The following is a 25,393-nucleotide window of genomic DNA, read 5'->3' as shown; positions in this document are numbered from 1 at the left end:
AGAATAGCTGATCCCCCAGTGAGTCATTGAGCACATCTACAAGGAGCACAACCACAAGAAAGCAACACCAAAAAGACCTCACCAGCTAGGCCATGCTGTCTTCTTGCTGCTGCCATCCAGAAGTAAGTACATGAGACATACGTTCACAAACTGTCACTACACTTCAGCCATCAGGCTCTTAAACGAGTGAGGATATCTTCACTCACCTATGGACTCACTTACAAGAACTCTACAGCTCATGTTCTCAGTATTATTTATTGACATTTAGTTGTCATTATTTTTTCAGTGTCTTTTTGCATATTAATTATCAGTTGTGTGTGGTTTTTTGACTGATTCTGTTATTTCTTTATACTACTATGAATGCCGGCAACAAAATAAATCTCAGGGTAGTATATGATGAAATGTTCATACTTTGACGATAAATTTACAGGTGTCCTGCCCTTTCTTAAGCTGAAATGGCGTAAAGCGAAGAACCACTAATTTATATGGGAAAAATTTTCATAAAAGCAAAAATCCTCTTTGTAATGCAAAAACAGGTTACTAATGTAGGTCTTTTGTAAAAGCAAAGTGGCATAAAATGGGGGACACCTGTACTTTGAAATATTAAATGGTTAGTGTCTCTGGCTCCACCATTCACTTGAATCGCATGTTCCAGATTCTAACCACCTTCTGGGTGAAAAAAATTATTCCCCAGATCCCCCTTTTCCCCTTACCCTCAATCTATATTCTTGAGTTTTTGGCATCTGCTATCTGTTATCTGATAATATGACAAGTTTCCTACTACCCACTCCATCTATGCTCCTGGTATTTTTGTACACCTCCAATCAGCTTCCTCTACTCCAAAGAAAACAAGCACAGTCTATCTGATCTCTGCTCATAAATGAAAGGTACCAGCCTTGGAAATTTCATCTGCAAACTCTGAAGTGCAATTAAGTCATAGAATATAGAACAGTACAGCAGAGAGATAGGACAGGCCAATCAGCTCACTCTGTACTGACCAGGATGCCGAATGAACTCATCACATATGTTTACATATGATCTGAGTCCCTTCATTTCCTGCCTGTTCGTGTACCTGTAAGTGCCACAGAACTGTTTTTTATCATAGCTGTATTTACTTCTACTCTGGCAGAACATTCCTGACACCTACCACTGCTTCTTTTAAAAGAAAAACCTTACCTTGTCAGCCTGCTTTAAACAGTCCTCCTGACTTAAAAACTATGCCCTCATATCTTTGCATGATCACCATGGGGGAAAAGAACTATCTACACTTCTCCAGACTTTATATACAACTCTCAGCCTCCAGAAAGTAACAATTCAAGAGTGTCCCACCTCTTCTTAAACTAACTCTTCAATCCGGGCAATATCCCAACCAACCTCTTCCATACCCAAGCCACCATATCCTTCCTGTAATGCAGCATCCAGAACAGCACACAATACTCCACGTGTCACCTAACCAAACTTTCATATAGCTGCAACATGACTTCCTGAATTTTATCTCATTACCCTGCCATCACCTAGCCACTGGTGTTGGTACTTTCAGGGAACTATAGACTTGCACCTTAAGATCTCCATACATTAATGCTCTTAAGGTCTCACATTTGTCTAGATTAAACAATGTGCACTATTTCTTGTTCCAGATTTCCACTGATCTATATTCTGCTGTATCCTTCAACCTTCCTCACTATCCACAACTCATCCAATCTCATGTAGTGTATAAATATATGTATTAGATCACCTACATTTTCATCCAGATTATTTGTACATATCAGCAGCAGAGGCCCCAGCACTGATGTTCATGGAACACCTCTGGTCACAAAGTTCCAGCTGCAGAAAACACCCTGCACCACTACCTCTGCCTTCTATGACCAGACTGATTTTGTATCCAACTTACCAGACACTGTGGATGCCATGTGACTTCTCTTTCTAGGCCAGCCTGTAATGAGGGACGTCATCGATTTTTTTTCAACTAAAATCCACGTAGACAACATCCAATCGTCCTACACTCATTAGTCATTTTCCTCACCTCTCAAAAACAAATCAAATTTATGAGATAGCCTTGCTGGCCATTTGTAATAAGTCTGTGCATTTCCACTAATTTCCCCACCATTGACGGAAGGACTGCCAGCCTGTAATTTCTTAAAAGAACACCATTAGTTGTCCTCCAGTCTCTGGCACTCTGTATATGGCTAAGGGAAAATACAAAGATTTTAGTTAAGGTCCCAGTAATCTCTTTCCTTGCCTTCCTTAGTATCCTGGGGTAGGTCTATCAGGCCTTGGAGACCAAACAACCTTACTGTTTTTCAACACTACTTCCTAAATATCAACATACCCCTCCTGGATCTCACCACCATTCTTGTCCTTCTCCTTGATGAATACCGATGTAGACTACTCATTTAGTGTCTTGTCACTGGAGTCAACCTTTCACCCTTTCTTCTAAGGTGAAAGCAAGTTCATCCTTTGTCCTTGAGTGGAACTACCTGTCCCCAAACTACTAACTTTTTTTAATATACATATAAAATGCCTTTGGATTCTCCTCAATCCTACTTGCCAAGGACATTTTATGACCCCTTAGCCCTTGTAATTCCTTAAGTTCTTTCCTGTTTCTTTTATATTCCTTGTGCCTTGTTTGATTTCAGCTGCGCAAATTATACATACGCTTCCTTCTTTCTGTCAATATTTCTTGTCATCCAAGATTCCCGAACCTTGCCATCTTTGTCTTTCATCCTCACAGGAGTAGGCTGGTTCTGAACTCTATTCAGCTGGCTTTTAAAGGACTCCCCCCATCATACGTGGATTTACCCTCCACAGTCCAGCTCCTGCCTAATACTATTGAAATCAGCCTTCCCCACATTTCGTATTTTTATCCAAGGACTATTTTTATCCTTACCTACAGCTAACTTAAAATGTCTGGAATACGATCACAGTTCCCAAAATACACCTTCACTGAACTTTTAATGACCTGGCCATGCTCAATTCCAGGCCAGGTACATCCCCTTCGATTGATGGAGTGCCTATATAATGTTTCAAGAATAACACCTGCTCTCCAGGGTGCATCGCAATCTTCCCATCTCAGCTCCCAGCAATAGCACCCTTCCCAGTGTGGTGACCAAACTGCACACAGCTCTCCAGATGTAGCTTGAGTAGTTTTATTTAGACATACCATTATCTTACTATTCTCTCTCTATGCCCTGGCTGTTGAAAGCTGGTATGCCTTACATCTTTTTCATCATCCTTCTACCTGAGCTTGTTCACCCCCTCTACTTCTAGCCAGAATGAGGAGATGGTTCCATTTGTCTCATAAAAACATCTACATACATTCATCAGATCTTCCATTTTCTCTGCCGCCTTCCATTCTTTTCAGCACTCCAAAGAGACCAAACCTTCTATTAGTCAGTGATCCTCTATTCCACCTCTACAATTACTTCCCTTCCTATGGCACTCTCCAAAGCACACCATTCATCTCACCCCTTTCCACCAAACAAGCACTCAAAAAATACCTCTAGGTGAAGCAAAGTTTCACTTATACACCTTCCAATTTATTACAATGGATTCAGTGCCTACAATGCAGAAGACTCTGACCTCTTCTATCTCGGACTCCTATACTGCACCTACAGTAGTCAATAGGAAGTGAAGGAACAGAACCTTGCCTTCCAACTGGGTATATTACATCCCTTGGATCAATAATGAATTTAACTTTTTCAGATTAGCATCCAATTTTCTCCCCCACCAAAAGAGGATGCTAATGCTGCTTCAAAAAGTTATTTCAATTTTGTCTCTGCATCAATCTATTCAAACTCCTAGATCTAAAGTAATTGACACTTGATAACTTTGACCTGCATCCAATTACGTACATACTCTTTTTTTCTCTTCACCACCTTAAGCAATATAAAAGGCATTAGTCTTCTCAGTTTTCCAGTTCTAATCGAGGGTATTTAACCTGGAACATCACCTGTTTTCCTCCTCACTGATGCTATCTAACATTCCAACATCCTCTATTTTTTTATTAGAGCCTCCTGGTACCTGACCAGGTTTAAAAGAGATGGCTGTGGGGGTAATGGATGCTCACATTATCTCCCAAAACTGGAGAAAAATACCCCAGCTTTAAGGGTGAGAGAGAAAATAGGGAACTACTAACCTACTTTCCTCCAGGTAATAGTTGTGCCAAAAATACAACTTCAGATGATGACAATGCGGCATACAGGAGCCAGATAGATCAGCTGGTTGAGTGGAGTTGCAGCAACAACTTTACACTCAATGATAGTAAGACCAAAAAATTGATTGTGGACTTCAGAAAGGGTAAGATGTGGGAACACATACCAGCCCTCAAAGGATTTACAGTTTTTATTATGCATTATGTACTGCTCCCACATGACACAAATTTCACGACATATTCCAGTGATATTGAAACTGTTTGAGATTCTATAACTGGAAAAATGTAGGAATCCATAACAAAATGTACATTTAAAAAAGTAACAAATCAAAATGAGAAGCGTCAACAAGAGATAGGAAAGTCGTTGTGGCTGAACTCAGCAGAGAAGAGGGCTCCATTGGATATGGTGTTCTGGATTTTCCGAAGTACAGTAATTTGATAATGTCTCCATGGAGATGGGGGTAATACACTAGTATAGACTTAAGAATAAACTAGAATAAACAAGAATAAACTAGTCTTTCTCTGGCTGGGTGTCTATGACTAGTGATTAGTGCTTGGGCCCCAAATCCTCAAAGTTTATATCAACAATATGGCTAAGGGGACCAAGTTCACTGATCACACAAGATTAAGTGAGACTGTGGGAAGTGGTGAGGATTATATAGGCTTTAAGGGGATATACTGAATGAATGGACACCAACAGCCTTCAGCCACATATCTATTTTTTGATCTTATTGACCATGTATGTGCCTAACTACACATGGCTCTGGTGATACTACCTTTGCAGTTCTGCCTTTTAGTTTGGCCAGTAGCAGCTCACATTCCTCAGCAGAATCCCTTTGGTCATATCTATATCTAATTCCTATGGACCAAGACAGCTGAATCTTTCTTCCTGTGTTACTCCTTCAGCAGCATCTTCAGTTTTGATACTGTTTTCAGGATTCTCACTCTCAGCTACAGAAAACTGTTTTTTGTCTCCCAAACTGTGCAGAACAACATTTCTACATTTTACTTCCCCAATCTGAATGGCCCCTGTACCAGCAGACTCTGTCCACACAGAATGCAAGAGCGTCAAACCTGTTGACCTCCTGTAGCACCACCTTCAGAATTCCCCACACCTGACAGAGTGATTGACAAACTTAATTGAATTTTTTGGTAAGGTAACAAAGACAAATGATGTTGGCACAGCAAGGCAGGGGTGAGGGAGATCGAGTGCGTGGGGCTGGAAAAGGGAAGCAAAGTAAGTAAGAGTGCAGACAATGAGATTAAGTACCTAAGAGGATGCATAATATTGACCTTTCCTGCAACTGGCCAAATTCACTCAAACCCCAGCCTGATCACAGCACACAACAGATTAATGAACCATAAACTCAGCATATTTCCACTGTCTTGTCTATTGCTGTGCTTAGTAAGCAATAGGATATACATAGCACTGGTTCATCATTAGGAGAAATGTCTTTTGAAGAAAAACTGATTGGAATAGACCCGTATCCTGTAGAATCAAGGAAAATTCCTTACAAAATGGCATGCAGTATTCCCAAAGGTGTGGCAGAATACATGTTTGAAGGCAACTTTTGTTTCAAGACTCTTCAACTAAGGTCAACTATTTAAAATGAAGAGCAGAAAACTTTCATAGCATTGAAGTTAAGTTTGTTGAAATGTTCTACATCAGAGAGCTATCGGACGATAGATCATAATTATATTCAAAGTTGACAGCAATACACTTTCGGGCACTTCAGAAAAAAAAAACAAGTAATGAAAGTTAGGTTTGATGTAAATCATTCAGGCATTGTTTTATTGAATAGTGCTGCAAGCTTAAGGGACTGGTTAATGCACTCCTATTGATTTGAAACACCAGGATGAAATTATAATATAATCATATGGGTCCAATGAAATAGCTATTATCATCTGCCATTTTGTTATGTGGACAGGTGTCAATTAGAACTAGAATCCTATCCTTTGCTAAAAGTGCCTGGTGACTTAGCCAACCATGCCGGTTATTCAATTTGGTGACTCCTCCTCTACATTTGAGTTGACAAACACACTGACTGAGCACAGCAGGTGGCAAGAAACCAAGTAACCTGCACTGAGACATGATGATTGGTGATGGCAGGCAAAGGCATGTACACACAATGGGATGTACAGAAAGATGATGTAAAAGGAAGGGGAAGCTCAAGTTCAAACCACCTGTGAAAGGAATGAGTGGTTTCAAACTTTATCTGATGCTTTGGTTTGTGATGCACAGACTGTCCTACAATCCTCAGGCAGACAGCACAATATATATATATATATATATATATTTGTATAGCACCTGTGTGGCACCTTCAGAGGAGAATGGTCATGGTATGCTTCTTGGGGAAATTTTCAGACAGAAGCTCTGCAGGGCTGATCATCGAAAGCTTGGTCAAGAGGCAGGCTTTAAAAAGCAGCTTAGAAGAGGAGTAGAGAGGGAGAGGTTTGGAGAGAGAATGGCACGAAAGGCAAAAAGTGATTGACAGCAGTGGTATGCAAAGGCTAGATTTGGAAAAGTGCTGATTCTCTCAGAAAGTTGTAAGGCTAGGGGAGATTACAGTGATTGCAGAGACAAACCTACCAATGATTTCAAAACATGAACGACAGAGTGCAGAACCTAGGGATCTTGAACACAAGGTAACAGCAGCCTGCAACCAAGTGTGTGTGCTCAGCAACTCCATATCTGAAAAGCATTCACAGGTCAAGTCTCTGAAAGGATAGACAGATCTCTACCTTTGAGGCTGGGGAACGGTGTGCTCTTGTCTCGCCCTGCTTTGCTTGGTAATGCCAGGTTAGACAGACTGAAGCTGCTGCCACGGCTCTTATAGATGTTACCTGCAAGTTGAGGGCATAGAGTGAACATATCCCATGCCAACACACCATGTTATCATCTTTCATTACACATACAACATTAAACACATCACCAAACTAAATTCAAACCTGTCACAGTTTAAATAAACAGTGGCCATTCAACTGTCCAAAAACACCTGACATATGGTTCCAGCACAACACCTGTAATATTCTATGGTTCTGGGTTCTGATTCCACACTTAGGATATAACCCTAGTATGGGGTCTGAGACAGAGGAGGATTCGGATAAGGGAAATCATCATTGTCAAAACCGTACAGCCATATGAGGAATGAGTGGACCATGTGACCAGAAAAATCATAGTAAACTTTAAACTTTAGATCTGAAATAGATTTGACAAATAGCAAGAAAAATATAATCAGCATTCAGGAGAAATACAGTGTTCTGGTCTGAATCTGCCTGTATCTGTGTCTGCATCATAAGGGAGTATGGTACAAATGGTAAGGCTGAAGAGTCACAGCTTTAACATTTTTGCTCGAGTTAAGATTTCTAGCAATTACAGTGATTTGGTAAGAGGAAGGTTGTTAGTACAACAAGACTATGGGCTTGAAATATCACAAGCAGTCACTTGTTTATGGAGAATGAGTGTGAAAAGACAGCAAGGCCTTTCAGAACTTTCTAGTGGGCTTGAGATATCTTGGCAAAAGGCCCATAAAAAGAAGCTAAGTTTAAGCAGAGTGGTCATTGTGTATGTGGACAGGGTTAGAGCAGGGAACCTGCGGCCAGCAAGAAGAGGTGGAGGCCAAGGTAAGTTTTTTTCTTCCTTTGTCTATTAGTGTCTAGCTAGAGCAGTGGGAATGAATCCAGGATAGGTGGGATGTTCTTAAAGCCAGCTGGCATTAAAATTTGGAAGACATCTAGTCTTCCTGATAACTACATCGCGTGAAGCACATCCAGCTAATTAACCTATGGCTCATATGGGAGAATGAGGTGATAAGAGCTACAGAATGGTACCCTCACCAAGTTGCAGGAGGCAAGCAGCTGGGTGACCGTCAGGAAAGGGAAAGGGATTAGGCATACAGCACAGAATATCCTTGTGGTCTTTCTCTTCGATAACAGGTATACTGCTTTGTATAGTGTTGGGGGTCGGGGGTATAGCCTACCAGGGGAAAGCTGCAGTGACCAGGTACAAGTCTGGTTCTGAGGCTTAAAATGAAAGCACAGAGAATAAGAGAACAACGGTGATACGGTACTTAATAAATAGGGGAGCAAACAAGAGATTCTGTGAACTTGAAAGAGACTCCCAGATGCCAGAGTCAGGGCACCCCAAACAACAACATTCTAAAGGAGGAGAGCGAGCAATAAGAAGTCATGGTACATATTGGTACCAATGATATAAGCAAGAAAAGGAATGAAGTCCTGAAGAGAGAACATGGGAAGCTAGGTCGGAAGCTGAAAAGCAGGACCTCAGGGGGAGTAATCTCTGGGTTGCTACCACTGCCATGCACCAGTGACTATAACAATAGCATGATTTGGCAGATGAATGGGATGAAGCTACAACAGCACTAGAGAGCAGCTTCTTTAAGCTGTGGAAATAGCTCAATTTCTACCTTTAATGTCTCTTTTTTTCCCTTTTCAAGGTTCTATCAATCCCTTGACCTGCAGCTGCACTCAAACTGCAGTTCTTTGTGGTGATGTGACCTGCTCCTGGGGCTCACCAACTGGCCGTTTTTTGATATCCTGAGAGCGCGGTCTAGAAGACAAGCATGCCTTCGGGGTTCTGAGGCTTCGCGGCACTGTTGATGACTCAATTCTATGCTGGTGCCACAGACTGAAGCATCAGGGAGAAAATGGACTATCGGAAACAGTGGATCAACTATCAGAGGTCTCTGTACTCAGTGAACTGTTCTATCTCTCTCTCTCTCTCATTGGTGGGGTAGAGTTTGCAGCCAATTCTGAAGTATTAAATGGAACGGTTGAATGTGTGGCTGAGGAATTGGGGTTTTTTAGATCATTGGGATCTCTTATGGGGAAGGGATGACCTGTACAAAAAGGAGGGATAACAAATGAACTCAAGGCATACCAATATCATTGTGGGAAGGCTTGTTAGAGCTGATGGACAGGGATTGGGAATCAGAGTGTTCGATCAGAGGTTGAGGCGGTCGGTATACAAGTAGATGCAGCGTCTACAGAGCCTGTGAGGAAGCTGAAAGGGAGAAATTGCAGTCAATAGGATGGGTGTCATTGAAGTGGTTATTTCAATGTAAATAGCATCAGGAACAAGGCAAATGAACTTAGAGCATTGGTCAGTACAAGGAACTACAACATTGTGGTTATTGCAGGGACTTGGCTGTCACAAGGGCAATAATGGCTGCTATTTGTTCCAAGGTTTAGATGTTTCAAAAGGTAAAAGAGGTAGAGGAATGTCATTGCTTATCAGGGACAAGAATCACAGCTGTAGAAAGGGAGGATGCCTGGGTGAAAGTCATAAACAAGAAGGGAGCAATCACTGTATTGGGAGTATTCTATAGATGACCCACAATCCCAATAGCAACATAGACAGTGAGGGACAGATCAAGAGGAAGATTTTGAAAAGGTGCTAAACAATAAGCTGGCTCATGTCTTGGGTGACTTCAGCTTCCCTAATATTGACTGGCAGCTCCTAAGGTTTAGATGGAGCAGAATTGGTTAGGTGTATATGTTGGTAAACTAAAAGAGAGGAAAGGTTAGTCTTACTGGATCTGGTGCCAGACAATGAACCAGGTCAGTAGTCAGATCTCTTGGTGAGTAAGGATTTTGGAGACAGTTACGATAGCCTTGGATAAAGATAAGAGCAGACAGTATCGGAAAATATTTAAATGGGGGGAGTGAATTGGGGCAGGAACTTGGGAGTGCAAATTGGGAATGGATATGCTCTAGGAAATACACAATGGAAATGTGGAGCTCATTAGGGAGCACTTGTATGGGCTTTGTCTAGATTTATCCTATTGAGGCAAGGAAAGGAAGGTAGGATGAAGGAACCATGATTGACAAGAGATAAGGACGAAGAAAGAAGCTTACTTAAGGTTTAGGAAGCAAGGATCAGACATAGCTCCAGATTGCTACAAAGTAGCCAGGAAAGAGCTAAGAAATGGTGTTAGGAGAGTTAGGAGAGCTAGAAGAGGCATTAAAAAGGCCTTGGCAGGTAAGATGAAAGAAAGGCCGAAGGTGTTCTACATGTATGTGAAGAGGAAGAAAATGGTTGGGGGAGGATACAACTGATCAAGGGTAGAAAACATGCCTGGAGTTGGAGGTGGTAGAGGAGAATCCTTAATAAATACCTTACTTCAGTATTCACCAGTGAAAGGACCTTAACATTTGTGAGAACAACACCAACAGGCTGATATGCTAAAACATGTTGATATTGAGAAAGAATGTATGCTCAATCTTTTGGCAAACATCACAATAGTTAAGTCCCCTGGGGCCAGAAAAGATGTACCCCAGTTATTACAGGACACAAGGGAAGAGATTACTGCACCTTTGCATCCTCATCTGCCACAGTAGTACCTGATGATTGGAGGATGGCAAATGTTATTCCTTTGCTCAAAAGAGAGAGTAGAGATAACCATGAGAATTATAGACCAGTAAGTCTTACTTCATTGGAGAAGATTCTTAGAGACAAGATTTATGGGCATTTGGCGAAGCACAGTCTGATTAGGGATAGGCAGCGTGGTTTTGTGAGGGGCAGGCCGCCTCATGAGCTTGGGGATGTGACAAAGTACATTGATGAAGGTCAAGCAGTGGATGTGGTAATATATAGATTTTAGTAAGGCGTTTGATAAGATTCCCTTTGGCAGTCTCATCATCGTTAGAGAGATTGAGAGGAGCCTCACAAAGATGATTCAAGGAATGAAGGGGTTAACATACGAGAAGCATTTGGCAGCTTTGAGCCTGTACTCATTGGAATTTAGAAAAGAATGTGGGGGGAATCTCACTGAAATCTACTGAATGTTGAAAGGTCTAGATAAGGTGGATGTGGAATGGATGTTTCCTCTGGTGGAGGTATCCAAAACTAGAGGGCACAGCCTTCTAAATTGAGGGGCAACCTTTTAGAACAGAGGTAAGGAGGATTTTTTTTAAAGTCAGTGGTGAATCTGTGGAACCTTAGGATCCACAATCATGAATCTCTCAAAGTTGTCATGCAAGTTGATAGAATTGTTAAGAAGCATTTGATGTTTTGGCCTTCATTAGTCAGGAGATTAAGTTCAAGAGGCAAGAGGTAATGTTGTAGCTCTATACAACTCTGGTTAGACCACACTGGGAATATTGTGTTTAGTTCTGAATAAGAGAATAGGAATAAGAATAGAAAGGGGCAATTTAAGTGAAACACAAAAGCTGCTCAGATGGCTGGACGGGTACAGAGAGACTGCTTTTCCCATCTGGAGCCTGAAGGTTTAAAACAAGAGTTGAGTTATTAATCTTTGGAATTGTCAGTCAATCTGTATATTCAAGATGGAGAGTGATGGGTCTTTCAGGACTGGGAAAATCAAGAGATATGGGAAACCACCAGAATTGTGGCTGAAGAGTCTGCACCTGATCCTATTTCTAATTATTTTATCTGAATTTCAGAGACCATAATGCAACACACTTTTTTCTCAATGCTTTTAAACTCACATACACAAACAAACATACACATATAATTTAACAAAACATTAATTCATCTGCAATGAAACTCCAATAATTACTACAGAACCTTCTCAGGTGAGGGAAAGAGTTCATTCCTGTTAACTGTTCATAACCTGGAAAAGTTGGCAAGTCAGAAATGTAGCTTCAGAATTGAGTTCCTATGCAGCAAAAGTTGCTTGCAGGAACTAGCAAATACATCACACTGGGTTTACACAAACCAGGCATTCATAAGCTGGGAAAGTCCTGATCAAATTGTTCAGAGGTACTGCTGAGTTAATATCTGGCTCGACAGAAAGTTAGTTCCAACCATCTCTTTAAACACAATCATGACCTGTTTCCTACACTCCCTTTATGCACAATGCGTTCACCAGAAAATTTATCTGTTAAAAATGTGACAATATTAATAAGAGTAATATCCAATAGTGCATAAATTGTGTCAATCTGGCACCAATGTCCCAAGGGTTATTGGGCACCCATTCCCTAATCAATAATGCAAATATTAGAGGACCACATGACCAGTAAAAAAGTTAATAGAGACCACCTTCACAAAGACTAGGCATACTAGATTGACAAGCTAATGGGACAAATGAAATGGGGTGTATTCAAAGCCAACTCTTCTCAACATTCCAAACCAATACCAAAATATGTAAGCACTTACTGGCAAATGACATAAATCCTCCAAAGCCGTCACTGCTGTTAGAGATGGTCGAGTTTGGGGAGCTTGCTCTTGAGTCTGATTCCACTTCAGAGTCACTCGGGAGTTTCAGACTATTGGGGCGAAGTGGCTTCAGGGGCCTGGAACATTAATACATGTCAAAATACTTATTTCCTCAAGATACAAAAGGCCAATCTATTACATCTCAGTGTAATCCTATCAATTCCATTGCCCCACTTATTTGCCTGCAACCAATTCATTCTTATCCCAATTCTACATTAGGAGCAATTTAAAGTGGCCACTTAACCTACCAAACAGCATGACATTAAGATGCAGGAGAAAACCAACACATTTGGGGGAAACATAGGCAGAGACAGAAAACTGTGAAGCTGTCCCACACACAGCACCCAAGGTCAAGGTCTGGAATCTCTGGATCTGTGGCAGCTGCACCAGCTGTTGTGCCACTAGGTGACCCTGAGTGGAAGAAGATAAATCTACTTACCTACTATTTTGCACATTATCCGTTATCTTCTAATACATTTGGAAAATAGAAACCAGAACCATGCACTAAGCCTGTTAGCCAAACACAAATCAAACTTATCTCCATCATCATTGGCTTTCAATTCCAGTGTTCTGGAAAGGAATTTTTATTCTTGGGCTTTATTCATGGCCACATTAACATACACCACTGCAGTTATTATTGTTTTACATCCGTATCCCAAATCCAAGTGCAAAACATCAAATTAGCAGCTCAAACAGCAGCTGTGGGAGGGAAAGGAAATATGCAGGATCTCGAACTAACATCAGCTTGACAGAATGGAGAGACGAGATAGCCAATCCATCTCAGTAGGCTTTTAAGATTAGGCTGTCCAACCCAGCACATCTGTCAGGAAATCTGGCTTCATTTCCTCTGTGCAAGTTGGTGCTCCCTCTAAATTCTCACCCTTCCCTCTCCCTCCAAACAGAACAGTTCCCCTAATTCTCAACTTTCATCCGACTAGCTTCTGCATCCTTCATCATTTTTGGCCTGTGACCCCAAGTTCCCTATATCCCTCTATTTAGAGCCTTACCATTCAAGTATATAGACTCTTTAATCTTTTCATCAAAATACCCTATCTCACATACACATGGAAATTAATTTGATTAGAAATTTGCCTAACTGACAGCTTTCTTCAAGGATGAGGAAAATAATTAAGCACCTGAAAGGCTCAAGTTTCTTCAATTCTCAACATGCAGATCCTCTCCCCACCATCCATTTTGCCTCTCTACACCCCAGGTATTTTGTCTCCCTGCCACAATTAACAAGTGAGTTTCTCTTACTCCACGGCTCAGCTGTGTTTCTCCCCCTGCCTCTCACCATGTTGAGATGAAACAGCTGCTCTGTTTGAAGATTCATGCAAGATGTGATCACAATGTTAGAGAAAACAGTTTTCCTTCTGTACCCTGGAGTATTCAATGTTACGTTGCATACAGTACATTTACAGGCTGAAAAAGGAGGCTTGCCTTGTTCCATCAAAGAGTAAACATGAGGAGGCAAACCATATCATAACACGATTGCAACAATTGTCACAACGTGCTGACCCAACCTTACCTATAATGTATCACCCTACCTCAACTGTATTTACTGTCACAGGATCTTAACTCTACCGAGAGATGTCGTGTCAAACTTACTGCATCACAAATTCAATTTAGGTTTTTTAAAAAAAAGTGTGACAAAATTGAACTGCAGTACATACAAAACAAAATTGTGATAAACAACTACAATTAGAAGGCAAATAGTAAAACATATTGTAGGGTCCTCAGATTATTAACTGTATGTTAACTGCTAACTGCATATATAAAATAGCTTCTCTGTAGAGTTATAATGAACTGGCTTCTTTGTGGGTAACTGATGAGGTAATGCTGTTTAGTTGGAATGTTTGGGTTATAATTATTGATAACAGAGAAACGAACCAATAGTAGCAATGTTGTTCCATCTGTATGTGTGGGAACCGGAAGTGAGTGCGCGGGTTTTTCGGGAGGAGAATCGGAGAGGAAGGACATGCTGGATGCACTCTGGTCGACCATCGAAGTTGGTGCCAGGCGGCGGGTCAAGGAGGTTGGAGAAGATCGAATAGTGGACCGAAGACTTCGAAATTGAGCTCCAACGGTTGTGCACAAATTGATAAGTTTTGACCTTTTTTCTTTTCTTTTTATATTGTATCGCTATTCATCACCTAGTTCTAGTAAGATTTATAAAGTGTACTCTGTAAATGTACATGGTATGCAGTCTGATCTTGTGTGTGTGAGTTTGTATCAGTGTGCATTTCACAGCATCCATGCAATTGGGAGACACAGTCTGGCAGGTGGACGGATCTTCCCCTAGACATACATAAGCCAATAGCATGGGCATTACAATATGATGACACAGTTCCCTGAGTAATTGCACACATTTAAAATCAGTGAACTTAATGGTGATTTCATCACAGAATTGATTCACATATAATGATAAGTACAAAATTGGCAAGGAAGATTGGGTCTAAAATATAAGAACAAACCATCACTGCTTCTGAGAGCAAACACGAGGAAATCTGCAGATGCTGGAAATTCAAACAACAACACACACAAAATGCTGGCGGAACACAGCAGGCCAGGCAGCATCTATAGGGAGAAGCGCTGTCGATGTTTCGGGCCAAGACCCTTCGTCAGGACCGAAAGGAAAGATAGTAAGATACTATCTTTCCTTTCGGTTAGTTCTGATGAGTCAACGTTTTGGGCCGAGACCCTTCGTCAGAACTAACCGAAAGGAAAGATAGTATCTTACTATCTTTCCTTTCGGTCCTGACGAAGGGTCTTGGCCCGAAACGTCGACAGCGCTTCTCCCTATAGATGCTGCCTGGCCTGCTGTTTTCCACCAGCATTTTGATTGTGCTTCTTAACTGAGTTTGCAAGGGAGCCCAATGGAATCAAGGCACCTGAATTTAACGACAATAATTCAGATGTCATTCCTCCGGCCATTTCAAATCAGTGTTATAATTACATTAAACTTTATCAGAATCGGGTTTAATATAACTGGCACATGTCCATAAGACCATAAGCTATCTGAGCAAAATTAGGCCATTTGACCACTGAATCTACTCTACCATTTCATTACAACTGATCCATTTTTCCTCTCAGCCCCAATCTCCTGTCATCTCCACCCTACTAATCAACAATCTATCACTCTCTACCTTAAATACACAAAGACGGCCTCCACAGCTCCCTGTGGCAACAAACTCTGCATAGTCACTACTGTCTGGCTAAAGAAATTACTTCTCACCTTTCTAAAACAATGCTTCCTCTATTCTGAAGCTGCGTCCACTGGTCTTAGCCTCTCCCACCATAGGAAACATCCTCTCCACATCTACTCTACCAAGGCGTTTCACTACTTGAAAGGTTTCAACTAGATCATTCCACATCATCTGGAATTCAAGAGAATACCACTATCTTTATTAGTATCTACTCAAAATATAGAGACTAAAATGAAATAAACAGAAGAAAACAGTGGTGTGTGTGTGTGTGTGTGTGTGTGTGTGTGCGCGCGCTCCTCAAACAGTCAAGCTGAGGAACAATTATTAAAGCCTTAAGATTCAGATGGCAAAGTAGAAAGGTTCAATAATCCATGGAATAAATGATGGGAGAGACTTATACATCCACGTTAAAATGTAGAGGGAAGGCAATTACATATAATTCCACGGGTTCCACGCTGGGTAAACAAAATTAACAGTCGCTGAAGTTCTTATTCGTCGTATTGTTCTGAAATCCACGTATAAATATGGTGACAGTCACAAAATATCCTTTCTTCTAAGAGTGGTTACCACATAACACACCCGAATCCAGGTAGGGTTAACAACCATGGTCCCACAGGATATTCCAACAAAAATCCACATACAGATTATATGATATGACAGTCACACATCCAACGCACAGTGTGCCGTTGATCAACCCAATCTTTTGGGCATGGGAAAGTATCAGACTTTACCCATTTTAAACAAGCTCCTACTGGCAGCTTGCACTACAAAGTTTCTCTCTGTCTGTCTCTCTCTCTCTTTCCCAACACTACTGAAAATCCCAACGGTCAGTCACAGCTTGTTATACTGATATCATAGTCCCATCTCATTCAGACATTTCTTAAAGAGACACTCACAGTAAATGAAACCCACGGGCATTTAACAAAGTTCCCAGCTATAATCTTCTTTCAGCCATGATTCAGCGATGCCTACATCATACATGACAATCTGCAACAGTGCTGCAAGTTCATCTACCTTATTCTGTAAACTGCACACATTCAAATGTAACACCTTCACTGCTGCATTCACCCTTTTTGATTTTGCCTGCCTTTTATGTAGCAACTCATCCTGTTGCCTGCAATTTTGCCCTGTCAACAGCTTCTCCTCACGATGTTGCCTGTTTGCTAAACCAGCTACCTCATCTTCAGCACTATCATCCACCTTTCCTACGATACTTCTTGCATTGAAATATACACAACTCAAGACACTAGTCGCACCATGCTCAACCATTTGATTCCTAACTTTGTTAGAGGTCTTACCAACATCTGCCTCCACTAACCTCTCCACTAACTGTTCTAGCACTCTGGTTCCCATCCCTCTGCAACTCTACTTTAAACCCTACCGTGCAGCATTAACAAACCTTCCCATTTGGATATTAGTTTCCCTCAATGAACAGCATCCAGACGGGTATTTGTATTGCCCAGGTGATCTAAAGACGTGTGAAGGGCCATTGAAATTGCATCTGCCACAGACCAATTGTGGCAATAGGCAAATTGTAGAGGGTTCAGGCAGGCAACTTTAAAAACATACAAGAAAATCAGGCAAAATCAAAATCTGCACAGTAATGTCTACCTTGGATAAAGGGGATCTGACAGATGTTTATTTACAAACATACTTATATATTGAGATACAGCATGGATAGGCCCTTCTGGTCCTTCCAGCCATGCTGCCCAGCAATCCCCCAATTTAATCTTGGCCTAATCATTGACAATTTACAATGACAAATTAACCTACCGACCAGTATGTCTTTGGACTGCAGGGGGAAATCAGGTCACCTGGAGGAAACCCATATGATCACAGGAAGTGGCAGAGTGCAAATTTCCAGGCTCCAAATCAAAGGCTATCTCAAAATATTAAAGTAGAGGACAACATACCTGCCTGTCCCCTCCACCAGAATAAAACACAGGTGAGATTCTCTCTGGTTGGTAAGATGTAATCAGTTACGTGCTAAGGGGCGAAGTCCTGGGCACTCAATCTTCTACAATTTGAACAAATTACAAGGATTTAGCTACCAAAGGTATACAGTAACTGTTGAATTTGCTGATGACACAAATTTAGGCAGGAATGTTTAGAATGATATTGAAAGCTTGAAAACCATAAAAGTGAATAATTTCAAAACTCTGCAATGCACAAGAATGTAGGAGTAGTTTTAGTATCCTGGTACAGCATGTTAGGGAAGCTAATGAACTAAAATGGTGATTATGCTTCAGTTACATAGAGAATTTGTGACAATATTGTGGAGTTCTGCAATGCAGTGTATCGGGTCTCTCAATCAAAGATGTTAATGAACTGGAATTACACACCGCCAAAGGCAGGTGTTGAACAGGCATTCAAAGAACTGTCTGCTGTGATCAGCATAGAGAAACAGCTCAATCTGATGCCTTTCAAATCATTACCAAAGACTTCAAAATCAGAAATCTCTACCCAATTATCATCAACATACAAGCTGCAGCAGCAGGGGTGCTGACCACTGTTGTCTCCCATCCACTCCATAATGTACTGGTCAGCCAGAGACTCATTCCACTGAGATGCAACACTGAGCGTCATAGGAAGTCATTCCTGCCTGTGGCCATCAAACTTTACAACTCCTCCCTTGGAGTGTCAGACACCCTGAGCCAATAGGCTGGTCCTGGACTTATTTCCACTTGGCATAATTTACTTGTTATTACTTAATTATTTATGGTTTTATATTGCTGTATTTCTACACTATTCTTGGTTAACTGTAACGAAACCCAATTTCCCTCGGGATCAATAAAGTATGTCTGTCTGTCCGTCTGACTACAATCAGGAATGCCAACCATTCTATGCTTACACTGCAGTACAGGAAATCTGATCACTTGGTTGTTCTCCTCTTACCTATACAGATAGAAATTAAACAAGGCTCCAGAAGTAAGGACAGCAAACAGGTGGTCATGGGAGGCTGAGGATTACTTCAAGTCAGTGGACCGGGCCATGTTCAAGGACTCAAGAGAATCTAATGAATACACCAAAGCTGTCATGGATATTATGAAAACAGTTATAGACAAGAGTGTCCCCACAAAAACAATCAGAGTCTTCCTGAACCAGAAGCCCTGATCAACCATGACATCTGCAACCTGCTAAGGGCATTCAGGTCTGCAGATTAAGTAAAATACTAGAGGTCCAGATGTCAACTCCAGAAAGCCATCTCACATACAAGGAGGCAATTCCATTCCAGACTTGAACCACTGAAAGCCTAGCTATGGCAGGGCTTGAATGCCATCATCAAAGTGAAACCATGCAACAGGGGTGACAACAAGGTTTTGTTCCCAGATGAACTCCATGTCTTTTAAGCTTGCTTTGAACATCGAAACATGGAGGAATCTTCACGAAATCTTACAGCACCAATGACTGTGATTTCAGTCTCTGAAGCAGATGTGAGCGTAGAGAGCAGGCCATTCTAGATTGGGTATTGAGCAATGAGGAAGGGTTAGTTAGCAATCTTGTCGTGCGAGGCCCCTTGGGTAAGAGTGACCATAATATGGTGGAATTCTTCATTAAGATGGAGAGTGACATAGTTAATTCAGAAACAAAGGTTCCGAACTTAAAGGAGGGTAACTTTGAAGGTATGAGACGTGAATTAGCTAAGATAGACTGGCAAATGATACTTAAAGGGTTGACGGTGGATATGCAATGGCAAGCATTTAAAGATCGCATGGATGAACTACAACAATTGTTCATCCCAGTTTGGCAAAAGAATAATCCAGGGAAGGTAGTGCACCCGTGGCTGACAAGGGAAATTAGGGATAGTATCAAGTCCAAAGAAGAAACATATAAATTAGCAAAAAAGGGCAGCACACCTGAGGACTGGGAGAAATTCAGAGACCAGCAGAGGAGGACAGAGGGCTTAATTAGGAAAGGGAAATAAGATTATGAGAGAAAGCTGGCAGGGAACATAAAAACTGACTGTAAAAGCTTTTATAGATATGTGAAAAGAAAAAGATTGGTCAAGACAAATGTAGGTCCAGGTGAATTGATCATAGGGAACAAAGACATGGCAGACCAATTGAATAACTACTTTAGATCTGTCTTCACTAAGGAGGACATAAATAATCTTCCAGAAATAGTAAGGGACCGAGGGTCTAGTGAAATGGAGGAACTGAGGGAAATACATGTTAGTAGTGAAGTGGTGTTAGGTAAATTGAAGGGATTAAAGGCAGATAAATACCCAGGGCCAGATGGTCTGCATCCCAGAGTGCTTAAGGAAATAGCCCAAGAAATAGTGGATGCATTAGTGATAATTTTTCAAAACTCCTTAGATTCTGGATTAGTTCCTGAGGATTGGAGGCTGGCTAATATAACCCCACTTCTTAAAAAAGGAGAGAGAGAGTGTTACAAATGTGCCACAACTCTGAGGGGCCGAAGGGTACAAAGTAGCCCCCTCCTTTTCGAGAATCGCAAGATCGCTATTAATTCGGGTCTGGGACCCAGGAAATGAGAGAGAGACGTCCAGAATACACAGGTTTTGGAATGAGTCCTGGCCCCCGGAAAAGCAGAACCATTGATAACGGCCATTGTCTCTTGGAGACGGAATTGTGTATTGAGTACTGTACTATTCATTGAAGCCCTCAGGGAATGACCAGAGTGGGCTGGTTGAGGGATTGCATCATCCCAACCTGATTGACATCTGAGACCCCGTGAGTAAGGATAAAAGAGGGTCTGGGGAACAATCCCTTTAGACACACCAGGAGAAATGTATGAGACCGGTGGAGGCTTGTGTGTGTGTGTCCATCCTTGCCCGGATGACAAGTCCTCCACAGAACGGCCTCGCTAAAGGACGAATACGGATCAAGAGCGGATAAAGGAAAGCTGGCAAGTTTCTATTCTCAAAACCTCTCTCTCTCTCCAACAATTGAAAACCCAGCGGTCCCCAAAGGCTGAAACCTGTATGAACTGAATGAACTGAGTGACTTTTATATTTCCATCGGACAATACATTATCCCTTAGACAACGATAGAGCTTATTTCTTATTGATTATTATTATACCCACACTTTTAGGGTTAGTATTGACAATGTATATTATCTGTATGTTTGCATTGATATTATTTTTGTGTATTTTTACCAATAAATACTGTTAAAGATAGTACCATCAGAGTTCAACGGACCTCTCTATCTTTGCTGATAAGTGACCCAGTTACGGGATTCATAACAAGAGAAACCAGGGAATTATAGACCGGTTAGTCCGACATTGGTGGTGGGGAAAATGCTGGAGTCGGTTATCAAAGATGTAATAACAGCACATTTGGAAAGAGGTGAAATCATCGGGCAAAGTCAGCATGGATTTGTGAAAGTAAAATCATGTCTGACGAATCTTATAGAATTTTTTGAAGATGTAACTGGTAGAGTGGATAGGGGAGAGCCAGTGGATGTGGTATATTTGGATTTTCAAAAGGCTTTTGACAAGGTCCCACACAGGAGATTAGTGTGCAAACTTAAAGCATACGGTATTGGGGGTATGGTATTGATGTGGATAGAGAATTGGTTGGCAGACAGGAAGCAAAGAGTGGGAGTAAATGGGACCTTTTCAGAATGGCAGGCAGTGACTAGTGGGGTTCTGCAGTGCTGGGACCCCAGCTGTTTACAATATATATTAATGATTTAGACGAGGGAACAAAATGCAGCATCTCCAAGTTTGCGGATGATACGAAGCTGGGCGGCGGTGTTAGCTGTGAGGAGGAGGATGCAGGGTGACTTGGATAGGTTAGGTGAGTGGGCAAATTCATGGCAGATGCAATTTAATGTGGATAAATGTGAGGTTATCCACTTTGGTTGAAAGAACAGGAAAACAGATTATTATCTGAACGGTGGCCGATTGGGAAAAGAGGAGGTGCAACAAGACCTGGGTGTCATTGTACACCAGTCATTGAAGGTGGGCATGCAGGTACAGCAGGCGGTGAAAAAGGCAAATGGTATGTTGGCATTCATAGCAAAAGGATTTAAGTACAGGAGCAGGGAGGTTCTACTGCAGTTGTACAAGGCCTTGGTGAGACTGCACCTAGAATATTGTGTGCAGTTTTGGTCCCCTAGTCTGAGGAAACACATTCTTGCCACAGTGGGAGTACAGAGAAGGTTCACCAGATTGATTCCTGGGATGGCAGGACTTTCATATGAAGAAAGACTGGATCGACTAGGCTTATACTCACTGGAATTTAGAAGATTGAGGGGGGATCTTATTGAAATGTATAAAATTCTAAAGGGATTGGACAGGCTAGATGCAGGAAGATTGTTTCCGATGTTGGGGAAGTCCAGAACGAGGGGTCACAGTTTAAGGATAAAGGGGAAGCCTTTTAGGACTGAGATGAGGAAAAACTTCTTCACACAGAGAGTGGTGAATCTGTGGAATTCGCTGCCACAGGAAACAGTTGAGGCCGGTTCATTGGCTATATTTAAGAGGAAGTTAGATATGGCCCTTGTGGCTAAAGGGATCGGGGGTATGGAGAGAAAGTAGGTACAGGGTTCTGAGTTGGATGATCAGCCATGATCATACTGAAAGGCAGTGCAGGCTTGAAGGGCCAAATGGCCTACTCCTGCACCTATTTTCTATGTTTCTATGTATCCTTCAGGAGAAAACCCACAGAAAGCATCAAGCTCATATGGGGTACCTTACATTTGCCCTATCAAGGTGCAGCACCTCACATTTATCTGGGTTAAACTCTATCTGCCATTTCTCAGCCCGTATCTGCAACTAGTCTCTATCGTGCTATATTCTTTGCCAGTCTTCTACACTATCCACAATTCCACCTATATTGATATCACCCACAAATTTACTAACCCACCCATCTACATTTTCATTTGTCATTCATATACATCAGAAACAGAAGTCCCAACACAGATAATTGCAGAACTTCACTAATTACAGAACTCCAGTTTGAGTAAGTTTCTTCAACCACTATCTTCTGTCTTCTAAGTGCAAGTCAATTCTGAATTCAAACAGCCAATTTGCCGCAGATCCCATGCATCTTAATTATCTGGATTAACCTTCCATGAGGGACTTTGTCAAACACTTTACTAAAATCCACGCAGATGGAATTCACTGCCTTATCCTCATCAATCTCTTTCACTACCTTGTCAAAACACTCAATCAAGTTGTTGAGGCACGACTTGCCACGCACAAAGCCTCTCCCTAATTAGGCCATGGGTTTCCAAATATTCATACGTCCTATCCCTACAAATTTTCTCCAATAATTTCCCTACGACTGATGCAAGACTCACCAGTCTATAGTTCCCAGATTTTCAATTGCTCCCTTCTTGAAATAGAGGTCTAACATTTAGCCACTTTCCAGTCCTCCGGGACCTCAGTTGTGGCCAGCAACAACATGAAGATACTAGTCAAGGGTCCAGCAATCTCGTCTCTTGCCTTCTTCAATAACCTGGAGAAAATTCCATCAGACCCTGGGATCAGACCCTTAATAACTCCTTAGGAGGCCCAACGGTCCCTCCTCCTTGACCTCTAAACATACTAAGGTATTTTTACACTCGGTACTGATCTCCTGGCCCTCCATATTCTTTTCCTTTGCAAGTACCTCACTCACATCATCCATCCAAGCAAATGTTCTCCCCTTTATCCTTGAGTGGTTATCCCACCCTCTAACCTAGTTATCCTTTTACTCTTGATATATGCATAGAATGCCTTAATCCTACTTGCCAAGGACTTTTCATGGCCCCTCCTGGCATTCCTAATTCCCTTCTTTAGTTCTTTTCTGGCTTCTTTATATTCCTCATGCTTCATTTAAGCCTGACTTCCAAAGTTTTACATACTTCCCCTTTTCCTTCTTGATTAAATTCATCACCTCCCTGGACATCCAAGATTCTCTCATCTTTCCATTCCTGTGCTTCATTCTAACAGGAACATATCATCCTGTATTCTCTGCAATTGATCTTTAACCACCTTCCCAGCGTTTGATGTGAACTTGCCAAAGAAAGATGTTCCCAATCCATGCTTCTTATTTCCTGCCTAATGCCCTCATAATTTTCCCTATTCCAATTTAAACTCTCCCACAAGGACCATACCTATCCTTATTCATAGCTATCCTGAAAGACAAGGAGTTGTAGTCACTGTTCACTAACTGTTCATCCAATGAAAGGTCAGTCACCTGGCCAAACTCATTACCAAGTCCAGGTCCAGTACAGCTCCTCCTCTTGTTGGACCGTCCACATTAAGAAATCTTCCTGGATACGCTTAACAAATTCAGTCCCATCTAAACACCTTACATTAAGGAGGTAACACACACAGAATGCTGGAGGAACTCAGTGGGTCAGGCAGCATCTATGGAAAAGAGTACAGTTGACATTTTGGGCCAAGCCCCTTCAGCAGGACTGGAGAAAAAAAAGATGAGGAGTAGAGTTAGAAAGTTACACTAAGAAGGTCCCAGGTTATGTTAGGGAAGTTGAAATCCCTCATGATAACAGCCCTATTATTTTTACACTTTACCTTAATCTGATTACATACATGCTCCTCAATGTCCCAGTGGCTATTAGGGGGTCTGCAGTACAATCCCATCAGTGTGATTGCACCCCTCCTATTCCTGAGTTCCACCCAAATGGACTACCGGTGTCTAAGTGCAGCTGTGGTACTGTCCCTGATTAGTAGTACAACTCCACCCCATCTTTTGCCTCCCCCTCTATCTTTACTAAACTTCAAAAACCACTCATTCCTGCCCCTCTCAAGCAAGTTTCAGTAACGACTACAACATGCATGCAGTGAGTTCACCACCCTTACCAATAATACTCCTACATTAAAATATACACACTTCAAACTACCCAACCCATCATAACTGTTATTGCGATGTTGCCTTTGACTACTTTTACTGACATCCATCTTCTGGTCTGATTCTTCTCTTACTGACTTGGGGATCCAGCTCCCAGCCCCTTGCACAACTAGCTTAGACTCTCCTGAGTAGCATCAGCAAATCCGTCAGGTTCCCCTCCTGTTGAGGTGCAACCCGTCCCTCTTGTACAGGTCACCCCTTCCACAGAAAAAGTTCCAATGATCCAAGAACTTGAAACCCTGCCCTTCATACCATCTCCGCAGCCACTCATTCATACATGCACTAGTCCATGGCACAGGGAGTAATCAGATTACAACCTTGGAGGTCCCTCTCTTCAGCCTCTTTCCTAACTCTACATACTCACTATGTAGAACCTTTTTCCTTTTTCTGCCTATGTCATTGGTGCCAAAATGCACCACACCTTTGGCTGTTCCCCTTTCACCTTGAGAATATCTTGTAACTGCTCCGATAAGTCATGGACCCCAGCACTAAGGAGGCAACACACCATCCTAGTGTATCTTTTATGGCCACAGAATCTTCTTTCTGTTCCCCTAACTATCGAGTCTCCTATAACTACTATACCACCTGATTTTACCCTTCCTTGCCGAGGCTCACAGCCAGCCACAGTGCCACCAGCCTGGCAACTGCTGTGTCCTGATGGGTCACCTGCCCACCTCCTCACTCCCCCACCCTCCCAGCAGTATCCTAAAGAGTATACTTGCTGCCTGTACTATGGGTGTGACCACTTCTTCAAAAGTCTCATCTATAATATCTTCAGTCTCCAGAGTGATCCTGAATACATCCAACTGCAGCTCCAACTCTTAATCCATTCAGTCAGGTGCTGCATTTGAGTGCACTTCCAGTAGATGTATTCATCAGGGAAACTTGCTGGTATCCCAAATTACCACATCTGACAGAAGGAGCATTCCATCCTGACTACCCTATACCAAAAACAAAAGGGTTTGCCTCTTCTTAACTGTGCTGGAGTGCGCTAAGTCAAAGCCTGCACACG

At 41.9% G+C, this 25,393-nt stretch overlaps 1 protein-coding gene across 5 annotated transcripts in view; it reads right to left on the bottom strand.

The window, feature by feature from the left end:
• madd (MAP-kinase activating death domain) overlaps positions 1-25,393 on the bottom strand; it is a 248,446-nt gene that overhangs the window by 93,617 nt on the left and 129,436 nt on the right. For all 5 annotated transcript variants that reach the window (XM_059975345.1, XM_059975346.1, XM_059975347.1 and 2 more), the window contains exons 14-15: positions 12,291-12,427; positions 6,893-6,994 (exon numbers count right to left, since the gene is read on the bottom strand). In XM_059975345.1, the coding sequence (XP_059831328.1) occupies positions 6,893-6,994; positions 12,291-12,427 (239 nt within the window). The remainder of the gene's footprint in view (positions 1-6,892; positions 6,995-12,290; positions 12,428-25,393) is intronic.

Source organism: Hypanus sabinus, chromosome 7, assembly GCF_030144855.1.
Source record: "Hypanus sabinus isolate sHypSab1 chromosome 7, sHypSab1.hap1, whole genome shotgun sequence".
NCBI classification, from domain to species: Eukaryota; Metazoa; Chordata; class Chondrichthyes; order Myliobatiformes; family Dasyatidae; genus Hypanus; species Hypanus sabinus.
This window is presented reverse-complemented; position numbering and strand designations above follow the sequence as displayed.